Below are 16,507 nucleotides of genomic sequence, written 5' to 3'. Positions count from 1 at the left end.
TTTTGTATAATATTTTAATTATTTCAATCTGATTTTTGTAATAATTAAGTGTTTGGTGTACTCGTTCCTCCCAGCCCTGATTTTAGAGCCATTGGCGGTGCACATTGAAATCTGACTCAGATTTCTCTAAAATGAATGAATTAGTTTCCTATTAGATTGTTATAAGACAAAAAGGAGGGAATGATGATGACATACATACATATTTGAATTGTAGCTTGAGTGAGTCTTTGTTACTGTCAGTGTTGTGTTTTTATTTTTTTTAAACCATCTTTTCATGGTCAAGCAAACAAAAACTGAGATTTCTTACATCTTTTTTTTTACCAATGTTGTTGTTTTGTCAGACTTTTTGTTCTCATCCAGTTTGTTCCTGGATACTGGATGCACACACTTCTTGTTGTACCGTCATTATGTATCCAAACCATAACGCTCCTTTTTCATCTGGGTTACAGATTTGGATCACGGCAGAGCAGCAAGGAGTGAAAGCAGCCACTTTCTTCTGGCCTTGGTACTTAAGTTAGTACTGGAATATTTTTCAATAGCTTCAGACCCTGAACGCGGCACATACTGGCAACCTTAGTGTCCTCAAATGTGGCAATCAATGATAATCAATCAATGATACGCAGTACACCATGTACTTACAAACCTTATTATCACAATAATAATAGTATTACAATTATTACAATTACTTCTGCCAATTGTGCAGTGGATGGTTATATAACCATCCACTGCACAATTGGCAGAAGCTGACTGCAAAGGTGATGACATCAAGTCGAAGCAACAATAAAATTGCAAAGTTTTCTCAAAGTAACTTAATGGATTTATTAAAGGGTAAAGTAAGCAGCACAGCTTTCCTAAAATATTTTTATGTTTTCTCAAAGTGAAATGGCAACACGGCACAGAAATAACAGGGGACTGGTTGACAGGTTTATGGTCCAGGATTATTTCAGCAGCAATTTACATATTCATGACATAATGATCACGAGCTCCCGTTACAATCCGAGACTGGATGACGGTGGCCAAACGCGCAGGACAGTGCACCTGCCCCCCCTCCCCCCCCCTTCCAACCTCACAATGGGGCTATTGATGACTCCGTGCAGATGAAACAGCAGCTTGTTGATCCACTGAGTTCTGCTGGTTCGCATTCACATACAAAAGTCTCTAGTGTCACAGTTACCAGAGTCTGGAAACAAGTGAAAGTCAAGTTTAAGTAGAAAAGCCAGAAGGCAAAGTGGTAAAAGACAGACTGGGTTTAAAACTGTATGTTAATTATATTTTGAAGTGTAAATTAGTTGCTATAAAAAACAGTGTACGTGTTTATTATTTGTGTCATTCTCTAACATTATGTTAATGATGATTTATTGTGGTTTGTTTGCAGGGTCATTCCTCTGGAGAGGAGGATTTTGACCATCCTGCGCTGGTTACATTTGCCCGATGGTCAGAGGTAAACGTCTCAGTGGAAAAGGCACAGATCTATGTGTAATGACGCAGCTTATCATGCAAATAAATATATATAGCATTATTGCTAAATTTGATGACACGTGAGGTAAAGGTGTGTCTGTCTTCGTATCCACAGCCTCATATGTATCAGCAACAAACATGAATGCATAAATAAATTGAATAGATGACCCTAATAAATGCATATTCACATGCTATTTTTGGTGTAATTCACCTTTTCACAAACTGTCGGGTTTCAGGCTGCTTCTCAGCTGGACTCAGATGCTTCTTACCATTGCAGTGGGACTGAGGCTGCAGATACATTCACAGTATTTGTATTTGTAGCGAGTGATGGGGTGTGAAAGGGTTTATGTGATATTATTTTTTTATTTTTTGTCTACCTTCGTGTGAGCTGTCTGCTGTTTGCTCATCGGGGTGACCTCGAAATGTGTGAATGATTTTTACGTGAATGGAGTTTGGTAGAAGCCGGCTTCATGATTGCACTGTGTGTGCTGCCACTCCGCAGGCCCTACGTATACGCCGTCCACTCAGAGCAGCCTGACACCTTCGGACATCGTCTGGGACCACTCAGCAATGAGGTGAGACCTTAAGGGTGGAGAAGTGGCAAACTTGTCTGTAAACATTTCCGACCGTTTAGTGTTTATTCCCCATCCGGTTTCTCCTGTGTGCAGCTGGATAACACTCTGAGGGAAATGGACAACATCATCGGGCAGCTGATGAACGGTCTGAAGCAGATGAACCTGCATCGCTGTGTTAATATCATCATTGTAGGAGACCACGGTAGGAGCCTGGTCGATGTGTATCTTTGGACGCCTTTGATGCTCCAGCGAGCCTTTAACAGCCCGTTAAACTGTTTCTCAGGTATGGAGGAGGCCCACTGTGACAGGACCGAGTTTCTCAGCAGCTACCCTCTCAACATAGACGAGATCATGCTCATCCCCGGTTCGCTGGGCAGAATACGACCCAAAGACCCTAAATCCCCCACGTGTAAGGCCTCTGTTTTTAAGTAAAGACGACACTTTAAAAAAAAAAAAAACTTTTCTAACATCATGTTTCCCCTGTACAGATGACCCACAAGTAGTAGTAACAAACCTCACTGTAAGTACTACAGCATAAACGCACAAGTCCTCGATGGGTCCAGTGCTGCCCGTGTTTGCATGCGTCGGGTCGTTCACCTCTGTGTTTGCTGTTTCAGTGCAAAATGCCGACTCAGCACTTCAAGCCGTACCTGAAGCAGCATTTACCCAAGAGGCTCCACTACGCCAACAACCGCAGGATCGAGGACGTCCACCTGCTCATGGAGAGAAAGTGGCACATCGCCAGGTAGCTCTCGTGCCTTCTGTTAATCCTAAAAGTGTGAAATGACACCTGCAGGCCCACTAGGTTCAAGCTGAGGTCAGGGCATTTTGGGCACAGCAGGTTTTGCAAGATTAGCTGACACTTTACTTAAAATGATGTTTCCGTGTTTACGCTGATGCTGCAGCATCACAACACTTCAATCAGTTCTAACAGGGAAAAAAAACAACGTTTGTTTCAGGAAAATGCCTGAAAAGCTAAGGACTCGCTGCGGTTTCTTCGGTGACCACGGCTTCGACAACAAGATAACCAGCATGAGGGTAAAGTGCTGTTCCTCACCTGTATCCTGTCTGCTGTGCACTCTTCACTTTATGCTCTATATGTTGCCCTGTGGAGTTTGTGTTTGTGTGTTTTGCAGCACTGTGCAGGATTGGTTTCGTAAGTGCACACAGATGACGAGTTACACAATCCTACGGATGCAGTCAGGCTGCTCCACTGATCAACAGGTGGCAGTAATGTGCCATGATGCACAGCCAGGCGCCTGCACAATGAAAGGCAGAAGCACGCAAGGAGACGTGGATGCGTTCATTGGATGCCGGGTGCTTGCTGACAAACTCGGGGCGAATGTGACGGCTCTTTGCTCACTTTGCGCTTTTTCTCTCTTTCTTTATGCACAGACGATCTTTGTGGGCCACGGGCCGAGCTTCAAGTTCCAGAAGACAGTGCCAGAGTTTGAGAATATAGAATTATACAACGTCATGTGTGGTGAAAATGCTTTTTATTTTCTAGTGACACTTGTGTGAAAGAAGCCTGACAATGTGGCTGAACATTCTTTTGTCATTTTGTTCACATTTGTGCAGTTAGTTCCAGAGAGGAGTCAAACTTTAAAAGAAATATGCTTGTTCTTAAATACCAAATTAATGATATCTGACGTAATCTGCATTATTTGTTAAGGAAGCAAATTAGCTAAAAAGTGAAAGGAAGCCTGAAAAAGTGAAATTACTCCCTGGATTCTAGCAGTTCCTCCCCCAGCTGACCCTGCTCCCTCTCCTCTCCGTTTGACCCTGTGTCAGACTTGTTGGGCTTGAATCCGGCCCCGAACAACGGGACGCGAGGCAGCCTGAACGACATGCTTAGGGCGCCGCCGTACCGACCCAGCATGCCCGAGGAAGCGACGCCACCGTCGCCAACGTCTGACCCCAAGGTCACGGGGACCCACGACCTGGGCTGCAGCTGCGACGATGAGGTCGGTGGCATCAAACGAATGGTGGTTATTTTTAATGAGGGTGTTTTGCTGTGTTGTGCTGCATGTCCATTATTCAGAGGTAGAGAAACGTGATCACATCTGTGTTGCAGAACAAGGTGGAGGAGGTGCTGGAAGCTTTCAGCCCTGCACCAGACGACCTCTACAACTACAGTAGGATTCACGCTTCACACCTATGGGCATAAATAACAGTGTCCGATAAAACGTTTCACGTATTTACTGTTGTTCGCTCTCTGTGAACAGGGAGGTTGGTGGATGCTGGGACTTTATCGAGTGTGTGTGTGTGTGTTTAGACAGAACTCACCTGCCCTTTGGTCGTCCTGCAGTGATGTTTGACACTCAGTACAGTCTTCTTCATCACGTGGAGTTCATCAGTGGATACAGCAAAGAGGTGGCCATGCCTTTGTGGACGGCGTACACACTGTCACGACAGGTACACACAGGACATTGCATTGATTTACATTGGTTCCTCTGAGACTTACTCTAACCACAGATGGATTATGGGTAAACAGGCCCCCGGGCACAAAGAGGGGAACCCCCTCTTCTTTTTGTGGTCATTTTACATTAGTTTAGTAGTGTTTGACTTTCTTTGATAGTTTTAATCTTGGCGTTTGCTACGTTTGTGGTTGACCCTGTGTCTCTTTTTGTTCATTTTGTGTCTTTTATCTGAACTTTTTCAAACAACAAATCTAACAGAATTAAGGTTCAGGTGCAGTAGGTGTTGGCAAACAAACAGTTCTGTCATGTCATAGTATTGTTAAATGCTTCTTCAGAAAGAGAACGTCGTCCTTATGATGGATGGATCGAACAAATTCGATCTTTACAACAAAATGAATAAAGTAAAAATACGTCCTACTTTTAACCTTATATTCACTTGAAGCGGGTGTCAGGTTGGGGGCAGGTCACGTCAAACCACACGTCGTGAATGTTTGTGGTGTGTGACAGTGTGTTAGTGTCGGAGCAGGACATGACGGAGCTGCACAGGCATGAAACCAAACACTAACAAGTCCCAACAACACCTAGAGACACACGAACCCTGTCTGTGACACGCTAACACTGTTGGTTGTCACATGTTTACGGGAAAATGCTGCATGTTAACAATCTGCAGCAGCTCACACACACACACACTCCTAAATGCTGCGCCAACACTAACAAACACACACGTTTGTTTTTGGATTTTCCTGTCTGTTGCTGCGGACACGTGAACACTTTCTGTCCACGCTGCTCTGGATGTTACTTACCAGTTTTGTCTCCCTCATACACTGTGTCTTTGTCTCTCAGGAGGACATGACTCCTGTTCCGGAGGTTTCCCCTGGCGTTCAGTGTATTCGAGTGGACCCCCGAGTGTCAGCTGAACACAGTCAGAGCTGCACCAGCTACAACCAGAACAGCCAGCTCACCTACGGCTTCCTCTTCCCCCCCGGTAAACCTGCGGGACGACCACAGGACGCACTGTGGAATCACTAACGCTGTCTCTGAAAGCCAGTTCTCCACTTTGATGTCGTCTTTTTTTTAATTGTCATATAGTTACTCCATGATCATTGTACTTCAGTGTTTTTAATCACCTGCATCAGCGACCACAGGTGTACGGTGACGACTTAGTGATTGTAGTTTAAATCTGTACTTTGATAGGTTTATTTTGGATATAAAGTACTTATCTTCCAACACATAATTACTTGGATACAACTTCGAAAGCTCTGCGAGAGTTGAAGTCCTGCTCTGCTTAATGCTTAATTAACGTTAACTTGATAACAGGGCAAAACTAATGTCCAACGTCCAAGGTCTGTCTGGTAATGTATCATGGTTCCAGCGTCCCCAACAGAGTGTGATGTCTTCTCTCTTGTGGCTCACAGGACATTTGTTAAAACTTAGATATTTACTGTATTTGATTTACCATTAATAATTTAAGCTTGACAGTTACTTTTAAATCAGGGCTGAAAACCCCCATTTAGAACCAATAGTTTTACTTACGTTGAGAGATTTTAGTCAGTTTTGCTGTTTTTGTACACAACATGTGTTAGATTGGATTTTCAGCTACTGTGTTTGTAAATTAAAACGAAGTTGTGTAATTTTCTGAGTTATTCAACAATGCTAGAGGCTAAAACGAACAATGCTTTGCCTTTACCCTCAATTCGTCTCTGTCATTCTGTGCTGTAGACCTCTGTTGTTGTCCAAACATATAAACCGCATTAGCCAGACACAAGAAAACCGAGGAGAAGCACTTTGCCTTTCTTTCATTTTATCTGTGTGCTGCTTCTGTGACGTTTCATTTGAGCTCGTTTCAGCTCGTGGGAGCAGTGTTTAATAAGAGCATGTGTTTTGTTTTGTTGTCGACAGAACTGGCATCTTCTGCTGAGTCCAGACACGATGCTTCTCTCATCACCAACACCGTGCCCATGTATCCAGCCTTTAAGAGTGAGTCGCTTCTTCCAACGCCACATAAAGCTCGTTAGAACCTGGAATCAGGTTCTGGTGTTTTCTGGTACGAGAGAAAACGTTGTGGGTGATTTGTGAATGTCACGTCTCGAAATCCATTTTGGTTTGCAAGTTGCATAGGATTCTGCAGGGCTTTTGCAAAACAATGCAACGATGAGTGAAATGTGTCAGAAAACACGGACACAACTCCTTGTTGTGAAAGCGGTTTACACGTTGCACAACGAACCTCAGTGTCACACTACGTAAACGAAAATGAAGAGATTCAACGCGGGTGACGGGAGGCTGGAAACACCATTTGAAATTTTATTTTGTGTGTTTTTTTATGGAGTTCTTGTGTTTTTTCTCACAGTCACCTGTGAGCTTAGATTAAATTTGAGGACTTGTGGCTTTTTTTGTGGCTTGTTACAAAATGCTTCTGCCGAGACTAGCGTGCTGGACGTTTGCTGCAGGGCCTTTTCCTTCCTTTTTTCTGCACATCAGTCGTGTCCCATTAGACAAAGGACAGAAAACCTGTGACCTCTGGTCTGATCGAGCACGGCCTGACACCCATTGTTTCTGTAAGGAGACAGAGACTTGTCTCGCACAGACACACACGATCATTGTGATTGTTTTATTTTAAAGCTGTAAATTGCTAAAACCCCAATAAGGGGAAACGTGTTCAGTGTTCTATGCACAACACCTGAGACAACACCACAGTTTCCTGATTTTACGTGTCAAGTTTAGAAACCCTGTTCATTTGTCGGAGTGTTTCACTTCTCCCCTTTTTAAGCTGAATTCTCTGCTTCCCTTTTCGGTCTGCAGCTGTTTTCCGAATTGGCTGATAACACAGATTACACAAATGAATCACTCTCACTGACAATTTGGCTTGTTAAATGGAGTCACTACAGTTTACAGAGCTTTCATATTAATAAAAGGATGAGTCAGGGGAATCCTTTGGAGTCTAAACATTCATCAAGCGTGAGGTTATTTCGTTTGTGTGGTTTCCTGCTTTTCTTTCATTTGAAGGATCAATTTGTCATTGTGAAACATTAGGTAAAAAACCTCAAATCCGATGTTTTATTTTACTTTTCCTTGCAATTACCGGATGAGCTTCTCCAGATGTGTTCTGGCTGATCAGACTGCAACCTGCACGTGTTTATTCTTCTATTGAAACACTGGCTTTCTGATGCAGAATGTGCTTCCGGACACGTATTTGCAATAATGCCAGTGTAACTCTGACCCACATTTAAGTTAGCATATCACTTCTTTCCTTCTCTGCATGCAGGAATATGGAGCTATCTGCAAGGGACACTGCTGAGACGTTTTGCAGAGGAAAACAATGGCGTCAACATTCTTGCTGGACCGGTTTTTGACTACAACTATGACGGGCTCCGAGACACCACAGAGAAAATGAAAGAGTAAGCACTGTGGTCTCAGACGGCAGGAGTTTCTGCCAAGGTTGTAGCAGCCGTAACACAATCATCTGTTTACGCTGTCTCTACCAGTGTGTGTGTGTGTGTGTGTGTGTGTGATGAATATTCCAAAAGACATTTAAACCATGTAGACTCCTTGTAGGTTGTCTCAGTTTTACGCTTTCATTCTGGAGCTTTCTGTTGAACATCCTCAGAGCTTCTCGTGTTTAGCCCGGTCGACTGTTGACATTTGGCTTCGAGCTTGAGCTGCGATGTGCACTGAACACGTGATTAAAGAACAACTGCAGCATTAACTTACACTCGCACCAGCTCTTATTTGCACCTTTTCAGCCAAGTTTATAGACTTGGTTGCACAACACAGGTTAATACACACATACAGTATGTTCTGTGCACACAGTTTATAGTCCTTAAATATGACTTGCACAATCCAGCCTTTCTGGACCCCGTGACACTGTGGAGGTTTTGTAAGTGGACCTCTGCGACCCGTGTTTGAGTAGCCCTGACCTTCGCGGTTCAGTGTGCAGCATGTCCCACACAGCTGGCAGACACATCCGTGCTATCTGGAGAGCACACACAGCGGATGGTGCACAAGAAAATATAAAAGACACAGTGTGTGTCACTGTACATTAAAACAAGTTATGCTTTAACGGTGCATTACTGAGGAAGAGCTGTTGGAACCACTGCTTCCCAACCTGACTAAATGACAGGTTTTCTGGACGTGTCATATTATATTCAGTGCAGAGCAACGACAGTACAGAACAGTTGATAAATTCCTCATCAGTCTATAAGGTGAAGGCAGTAACTTCAGGGAGTTTGTGTAAATGCAGTGATTTGGATGAAGACCTACCGTAGGGGTGTAGTTGTCCCTCGAAAGCCTAGTTACCCCCAGTGAAGCTTTTGCGGCCCCTAGAGAGGGTGTGGACCCCCATGCTGCTCTCATATAAAAAGTGTGAGTCTCTCTCACTCTTTTACACCAATTGTTTTGAAACAAAAATGTGTGTTTTTTTAAATTACTTAAGTTATTTTAGAGAAGAGAGTTTAGAAAAATCTGTCTGCGTCTACATATAATGTTTCACTGAGGTACACTGACTTTGTGTGAATACAAGCTTGGTGACGAAATATAATAAAGGGGTGTTGCTGTGAGGAGTAATAAAAACAGCTGCTTTATCCTTTGGGGCCTCCTTCATCTCTCCCTGCAGATTTTCCCCCGCCGCCCCTCCTGTGCCCACCCACTACTACACTGTTGTGACGAGCTGTCAGGAGCTGAACCAGACTGTGGAGGAGTGCAACGGAGCGCTCAGGGTCTTTTCCTTCCTCCTCCCTCACAGACCAGACAACAGTGAAACCTGCAATGTGAGTTTGGCTTACCTCCCAGCAGGGGGCAGTGCTGGCCCAGCTTGCATGAAATGCAGTGGTTGGGAGCGGGGAGGGGGGGAGGGGGTCGATTGTTAGTCCTGTTAATGGTGAAAAGTAAGATATTAAGTACAAATTTACGGTGCTTCAGTGAATCATTTCCTTCCTACGTACATTCCTAATCCACATCTTACACATAACTAATGGAATCTTTTAAGATTTGTTGTCAATGGATTATTTCAGTCAAATTGCAATTCATCACACCAAAAAAAAAAACCAAAAAAAAAAACTAGTTCAAATAATTGAATTGAAAAAACCTGAGTCATTTGTGTGTCATGTTAAACAGGATAAATCTGGGATTCAGACTGCTGCTTGGACAACATAACTCATCCAAAGGCTTTAGTATGAAGTCTGAGTCATATCAATGAATCACTTCTCACATTTGTATTATATAATTCACAGAATGAATGTTATAAAAACTTATAACTTATATATTAACTGAATAGTGAGGTAGCAGCTGTACTGCTTCACTTTTTATACCATGAGTACATTATTCTACTAGTGCCTGCATACTTTTACACAACTATTGTTTTACATGCAGAATTTTGGTGCTTTTATTCAGTGTAGTACTTTTCCTGTACTTTTTCTACCACTGACTCTGTTACTGTCCGAGCTCTGGTGAAACTCATGGTAGTTACAGTAATAACCTCCTACGTCACTGTGGGCGAAGATGGGTGAACTTTGTGGTGTTTGTGTCATTGGGCTGGTTCCACTGGTCATTTTTCCCGCACTTCACTGTGTAGGTGTCACTAAGGAAACCTCTAGTTTTAAGATCTGTGGGCTTTAGACTTTCCTCAGCGCCTTAAAACAAAATCTTACAAAGGCTAATTAATAAAATGTTTGAATTTTAGGTCTTAAAAACTCCTAAAATTACTGATCATCCTTTGTTAATTTTTTTAATATCAAGTTTATATTAAGTTTACAATAATGCAGTTGTGCTTTTATGTTTTGTTTTGGGTTTTTTTCGGAGGGAAATATTTACTCTCCCATCCAAAGATGAGAAAAGCTATGACATTTGCTAATGAGAAAAAAATCACATGTTGTCTTTGTGACTGTTAACAAACTTCAGTGTGTCAGTCGTAGAATTCCCCAGTTTATTCACATCCTTTTAATCTTCTGCCGTATACGTATATTTACTTTTCCCATGTGTATTTCCTGGCTGCAGGTTGTGATCTCTCACTTCTCAAGCTATAGAGTTATGACACAGTGTTTTCGTCTTCGAGTTAAATTACACAAATATTTAAAATACACCCCAAAATGATTCCATAAATGTAATCCTATTCAACATGAAATTCAACGTAGTTTATTTTAGCCTTATTATGTCCCACATAAATAAATCATGAATGACACTGAAATTTGTCATGACTAGTTGAAACCTGCGGAAACTTCACAATGAGTATCATGTTGTTTGTACTTGTCACACACACTGGCTGAGTGTCAAGAGGACTCATACATTAGGCGTCTGTGATTCCTGAAACATGAAAAAGAAACGCAAAAGAAACGTGACTGAAAATAAAACCAGGTGCGGTGAGTCATGTGGGTTTCAAGTTGGCCCGGAACTTCCCAGGCCAAAATGTAGGAACAGGAAATACTAATTGGCAGCTAAGTAGTAGTTGTTTACTCACCTACACCTACTAATGGGCTACATTTCAACAATCCAAAACAGAGATTATATGAGACCAGATATATAAAAAAATGACATGTAAACACTTAAAAAGAAGAAACATCAAAGCCATCTGTGTGAGGAAAAACAGCTGAACCTGCTACAAGTCCATCTGTGTTTACAGGGAAATATTCATACACTCCTCACGTTATTTCCATGTAGGGACATCAATTTGCAGAAGAAAGGGCTCACGTCAAACGACAGTTTCTAAATTTCCAATAATTATTTGAAGTCTTTGTGGACGTTTTGGGATTAACTAGAGTACTTGAAAGTTTATAGGCAAAAACCACGGAGAGGCTGTTTGTAGAAAAACGTTGCCATGTCAACCCTGGCTGCTGATAAACACACTCGGCAGGTTCGTGCATACACTGCAAATATGTACACAGCATAATGGATGTGTGACTCTGCTTTTAGGGAAAACCATTAGGAAATCCTTGCAAATATCACGGTGGGTTACGTTGTTTGGAGGTAAACAGCCACAAATGAACCGATATATGTTTTTTTTTAAATCTAGTCACCAAATATCTTTCTAAATGGTCTATTTAAAGGGTGATGAGGTCTGTCCATCCAGCAAGTTTAATACTGATACCAATGTCCACTTGGACTTAATAACCCTGTGGTGCCCACAGAGTCCATGATCACCACTGATGATCGAACAACTTAAACATCCACCCTTCATTTCTAATCTCTTATCCTATTGTGGGTCAGTGGATACGCTGGACTTTATCTCGGGGCCAACACAGGCAATTTAGAGTCACCAACCAACCTAACATGCATGTCTTTGGGACTGTGGGAGGAAACCCACACAAGCCTGGGGAGAACAAGCAGACTCCACCAGAACGGCGGCGGTGCTAACCACTGCACCACTGTGTTCACTTAAACATCTTACATTTATTTTTAATTTTCTTAATTTAATGAAAAATTCTCTAAACTGCTTTGCAAGACACATATGTAGTTGCGCGTCGTACCCATCTCTTTCTCAGCCCTGCTTTCCTTTCCCTCTGTACTTTCCACTAAAGGCAAAAAAAGTACAGAAATAATCCTAAAATGGTTTTTTAAAGAATCTGTGCTTTTGTTGGATTGTTTTAGCTTAGGTCTCTCCTTTTTTGGTGCTTCTGTGAGCAGTGGCAGGATAATTTAATTAGGAGTGAGTCAAAATCTGTGTGTGTGTGAGTGTGTGTGTGTTAATGGTGATAAACTAAAGTTTTTGGTGATTAAGGCACTAAAGGCACTAATGAAGCTTTAATCTCACATTTTTTAACTTACTTTCTTCCTTTTCAAATCAAACCAGATTAGACTACAGGAGAGGTTCTGCAGTAAATCCAAGAAAACTCTGGTGGTGGAAAACTGATGGCACAAATTAACTACCTTTTTTTTTATTACATTAAAAAGAAACTTCAGCAAGAATGAAAGGAAAGGTGTTTAAGAGTGGCAGTGAAGAAAAGACAGGAGGCAGAGCTGGAGGTAGCAGAGCTTAAGATGTTGAGGTTCTCTTTGGGAGTGACGAGGATGGACAGGATCAGGAATGAGGACATCAGAGGGACAGCTCATGTTAGATGTTTTGGAGATAAAGTCAGAGAGGCCAGATTGAGGTGGTTTGGACATGTTCAGAGGAGAGACCGTCAATATGTCGGTAGAAGGATGCTGAGGTTGGAGCTGCCAGGGAGGTCTAGAGGAAGACCAAAGAGGAGATTTATGGATGTAGTGAGGGAGGACATGAAGTTAGTTGGTGTGAGAGAAGAGGATGCAGAGGACAGGGTTAGATGGAGGCACATGATTCACTGTGGTAACTCCTGAAAGGGAGCAGCCCAAAGGAAAAGTAGGCTATTATCTTATTTTAGCAACTTGAATAGTGTCATTAACTCACAGTCAGCTTATGTTCGCATTAAAGATTCAGTTTCCTTTACTAATGTATGGGCTGCTTCCATTAGTCATTAGTTCGTTTATTGTAGGTCAATAAATGCATCACAGCAACAACACTGTAAAAAAAACCTTCTGAGAAACATATAATGGTGGAAATGAATAAAGACACACTTGGAATACACGTGAACATTTTACTGAAATTCAAGCTTTTTAAAGTTGCTATTTAGCAGATCCAGCAAATTGAACGTGACGTTCCTGAAGGAGGCCTGTTGGATGGGACTGACTTAGTTTGAGCCAGCTGCTCCCACAAAATGGCCAAAGACAATAGCGAACTGCAAATTCACACAGACTGTATTATCAGTTGCAAAGACCACAGTGAGCTTTGGAAGTATTAAATTCTCATAAATTTAAACACAAAAAATTATATAAATTATGGGAATATTTCTGTCCCGGGTGCTAGTTTTACAGCTGCTGGGACATGTGTTAACTTTAATGCCGTGCTTGGTTACCCACCACAGTTACTCTGTTTTGGGGGGAAAAATGTAGCTTTTTCAACAATGTTAAAATGCTGAATCTTAAATACAAAACCAGATTAGTGAGAGTGTTTTTTTCTCTACAACATTGTATCCAGGAAACCATGTGGTGACAGGCTTTGGATTTTTTATTTTCTGCTGTGCTCATAGTGAGTCACACTGTGAGCTTATACAATCACCTGTAAGCTCCTTTGATATTCGGATTTGGGCCTTCAACACATTTCTCTGGCATTTTCAGCAAATCCATTAAGCTGTAAGTGCACAATAAACAGTCGGATGTTTGACTGCATTACGTCATAGTTCAGCTTGTGCCTGGTGTCTTGTGATAAACTTTGTTCTTTCTGTCTTGTGGCTGTTGCCTAAACAAACTAAAGTCTTGGAGTGGACGTGGACGGCAGGCACAAAAAAATGTAATGTCACTGTTTGCAGTCTCTCGGTTTTTGGGGGGTTTTTTTGCTTAATTTGTTATCATCTCATCTTCCCCAGTGTCACAAATGTCAACTAACGCAACATTTCTAAGCTGATAAACACTGTGATACGAACATACGCAGTGATGGCAAATGGACTTAGGTGTTCACACACCTGGAGTCCAGTCAATGAGGTCTTATAAGAGAGACTTTGACATACTGACTATAATACTGACTGGCTGCACTTTTTATAGAAGTACGATTACAAAAAAAGGAAAGAAGAACCCCAGAATAACAGGGAATCATTGGAGTTGTTCAGCACTTTTGGTGATGAGTCAACCAAACAGAAAACATTGAACGCTTCCATGGAAGCCATGGAGGAAGCCACAGCTCTCAAAGTACTAATATTAAAACTAGCAAAATATAGTTGCTTTTTATTTAAGACACATTTTTACTTTGCTTCTGTGAATATTCCATAAGTGCATCTGTGCCATGACACAGTTTTTAAGGTTGGGGCCTTTCTAAGTTGTAGCTGGATGAAACAAACATTGACTGATTATGAGGTGGAAGCTGTGGAGCAAACCTTTACTTAAACACTAAAACTCCAGCCTTTACCCACTAAACCTAAAATGGAGTCTTAGCCTTAAAACCGGACTGTTGGGACCCCCCCCTGTTTCCAGCACTGAGACCAAGTGCGTCACTAATCCACGTTGGTTAGTTTAAAAAAAAACAAAAAACACCTGGTTAAGAGTCGGACAGAAATCGCCAATTTTCATCTGACATTTCGATAATGACGGTAGCATCAGCCAATCAAAACTTTAGTTATGTAGCAACGTTTGTGCAGATTAATGTAATTTAAAGTGCTTCACAGATTGAAAGTTGATAAAAAGAGGAACCAAGCAAAGACAAAGATTAAAAAAAACATCATAAGACTATTAAAATGAAATACATTAAAATAATAAATGGGAAGTTGATGGGAAAATGCTTAGTGAAGTCCCCTAAAGCCGCAAAACCTATTAAATAAAGGATAAATGGCTGGAGAAAGAACTGTCTGGTTTAATATGGACAGTGTCAGAGCATCAATGTGTTTATTGAAACTGAACCCGAACCATAGTCGAGCAGAGAAAATGAAAGCACAGCACACAGAGGAGAACATGTTTTGAAATGAGATGCAATTGGAACAGGAAAAAACTGTTTTATTTTTGCTGGTGTAAACCCACCTGTTCAGGAACAAACACGCAAACACAATCCAGCTGTATTATAATTATGATTGTCATGAAACCATATTTAGCCAAACAGTGATATTTATAAACAGGAAAAACGTGCATATGACCAACACCGGCACCTAAAAGCGTGAGGGTTTGCACAGCTTCCCTCCAGCTGCCCGCTCACAGAAGTGCCGCCCACTTCCTGTTTTCATGTCAGCGGCGCTGAAGGGAATCACCTCCGCATAGCAACCACGCCAGTGCTGCAGCAGGCTGGGGTGTGTCCTCTATCAGCACAGGGTTTCTATCATGACTAGTCCCGTTTCGAACGTCTAATTCATGGATCTGTCAGCCATGTAGAAAAAAAAAACGGCCTCAGTTTCATTGACAAGTATGCACAAAGCTAAAAGTCTCACAGAGCTCGTACCTGTAATTAAACAGCATCGTTAAAAAACAAAACTGGGGGATTCAAGCAACCTGTTTTTGGTGCTGCAGCACCAGGAAGCAGTTTTACGATATATATTACAAATTGCTAAATATAACATAAATAGCTGAACTGCCCTGGGCCAGACACTGAACATCCTACAGCACATCCCCCTCCTCAGCCCTGCAGGGCTGGTCCCACGCTCGGTAGAAATATGGGAGGAAGGGAATCCGGTGAAAAAACTGTGCCAAATCCCCATGTGGACGAAATGATACGCTGTGTCGACCCTGAACTGAAAAAAAAAGTTAAATACATCACAAATTGTTAAATACGACATGAATAGCTGAATACAACACCAGTTCACAAATGAAGGAGTGTGAGATGTAGTTGTGTATAATCTAGTTGGATTTAATTAAGTTAAGTTGTGTTTTAAAATCCAACTCATCACCACTAGACTTCACTGTAGGCTAATGTAAAAATCAGAAGGGTGTCACAAATGTATCCAGATGACTTCTTTGGAAAGCTGCAGTGGAAATGCAGCTCAGCAGAGACTCGTCTCCTCTGTATGAGTAAACAGATTTAGAGTATCTAGCTTGAAAAACTCCTCCGGAAGAAGTCATCTGAATTATGTATGAATGTGGCATAAATCTGTCTTGTGGCTGATACACTCATGCTACTTTATCCGTTAGGTGGTTTTTGTGAGGGCTGACAAAGATGATGATTTGAACATTATTTTATTCCCAGATAAATTTGTCAAATGATTAATCCTCCATTTTATTGATAGAATTCCTGAAAATGCTCATGAAAATTTCCCTTTTTTTTTTAATTTTTTAATTTTTTTTTTGATCGGTCATCACTAATCACTGATCTGACTTTGACACAGCACAGTACACAATAGATGGAGGCTCCTAGGAACTGGGTGTGAATGTCAGATGGTGGGTTCAGGACAATTTCACGCGTGATCGGATTCCCTGGCACGGTTGAGCCATATATCAGGTTCGCTTTTGTGTAATCTGATAAAAGAGTTTTTGGTTGTGTCACTAAAAATACTGATCCTGGTTTCTTATCCACATCCATCCACTTAAGTGATGTTCGGCAGAAATCCTCATCCACAGGAAGACAGTGGAGCTCATAAT

At 41.7% G+C, this 16,507-nt stretch overlaps 1 protein-coding gene across 2 annotated transcripts in view; it reads left to right on the top strand.

The window, feature by feature from the left end:
• enpp2l (ectonucleotide pyrophosphatase/phosphodiesterase 2-like) overlaps positions 1 to 16,507 on the top strand; it is a 31,930-nt gene that overhangs the window by 8,444 nt on the left and 6,979 nt on the right. The window contains exons 9-24 of one of the 2 annotated variants that reach the window (XM_067507765.1): positions 450 to 505; positions 1,376 to 1,441; positions 1,961 to 2,033; positions 2,127 to 2,235; positions 2,317 to 2,442; positions 2,522 to 2,553; positions 2,651 to 2,778; positions 2,993 to 3,071; positions 3,429 to 3,516; positions 3,825 to 4,018; positions 4,108 to 4,168; positions 4,309 to 4,448; positions 5,297 to 5,438; positions 6,353 to 6,430; positions 7,716 to 7,848; positions 9,063 to 9,216. In XM_067507765.1, the coding sequence (XP_067363866.1) occupies positions 450 to 505; positions 1,376 to 1,441; positions 1,961 to 2,033; positions 2,127 to 2,235; positions 2,317 to 2,442; positions 2,522 to 2,553; positions 2,651 to 2,778; positions 2,993 to 3,071; positions 3,429 to 3,516; positions 3,825 to 4,018; positions 4,108 to 4,168; positions 4,309 to 4,448; positions 5,297 to 5,438; positions 6,353 to 6,430; positions 7,716 to 7,848; positions 9,063 to 9,216 (1,659 nt within the window). The remainder of the gene's footprint in view (positions 1 to 449; positions 506 to 1,375; positions 1,442 to 1,960; positions 2,034 to 2,126; positions 2,236 to 2,316; positions 2,443 to 2,521; positions 2,554 to 2,650; positions 2,779 to 2,992; positions 3,072 to 3,428; positions 3,517 to 3,824; positions 4,019 to 4,107; positions 4,169 to 4,308; positions 4,449 to 5,296; positions 5,439 to 6,352; positions 6,431 to 7,715; positions 7,849 to 9,062; positions 9,217 to 16,507) is intronic. The other variant, XM_067507850.1, reaches the window with a different exon arrangement.

This window comes from Channa argus, chromosome 1 (assembly GCF_033026475.1).
Source record: "Channa argus isolate prfri chromosome 1, Channa argus male v1.0, whole genome shotgun sequence".
NCBI classification, from domain to species: Eukaryota; Metazoa; Chordata; class Actinopteri; order Anabantiformes; family Channidae; genus Channa; species Channa argus.
This window is presented reverse-complemented; position numbering and strand designations above follow the sequence as displayed.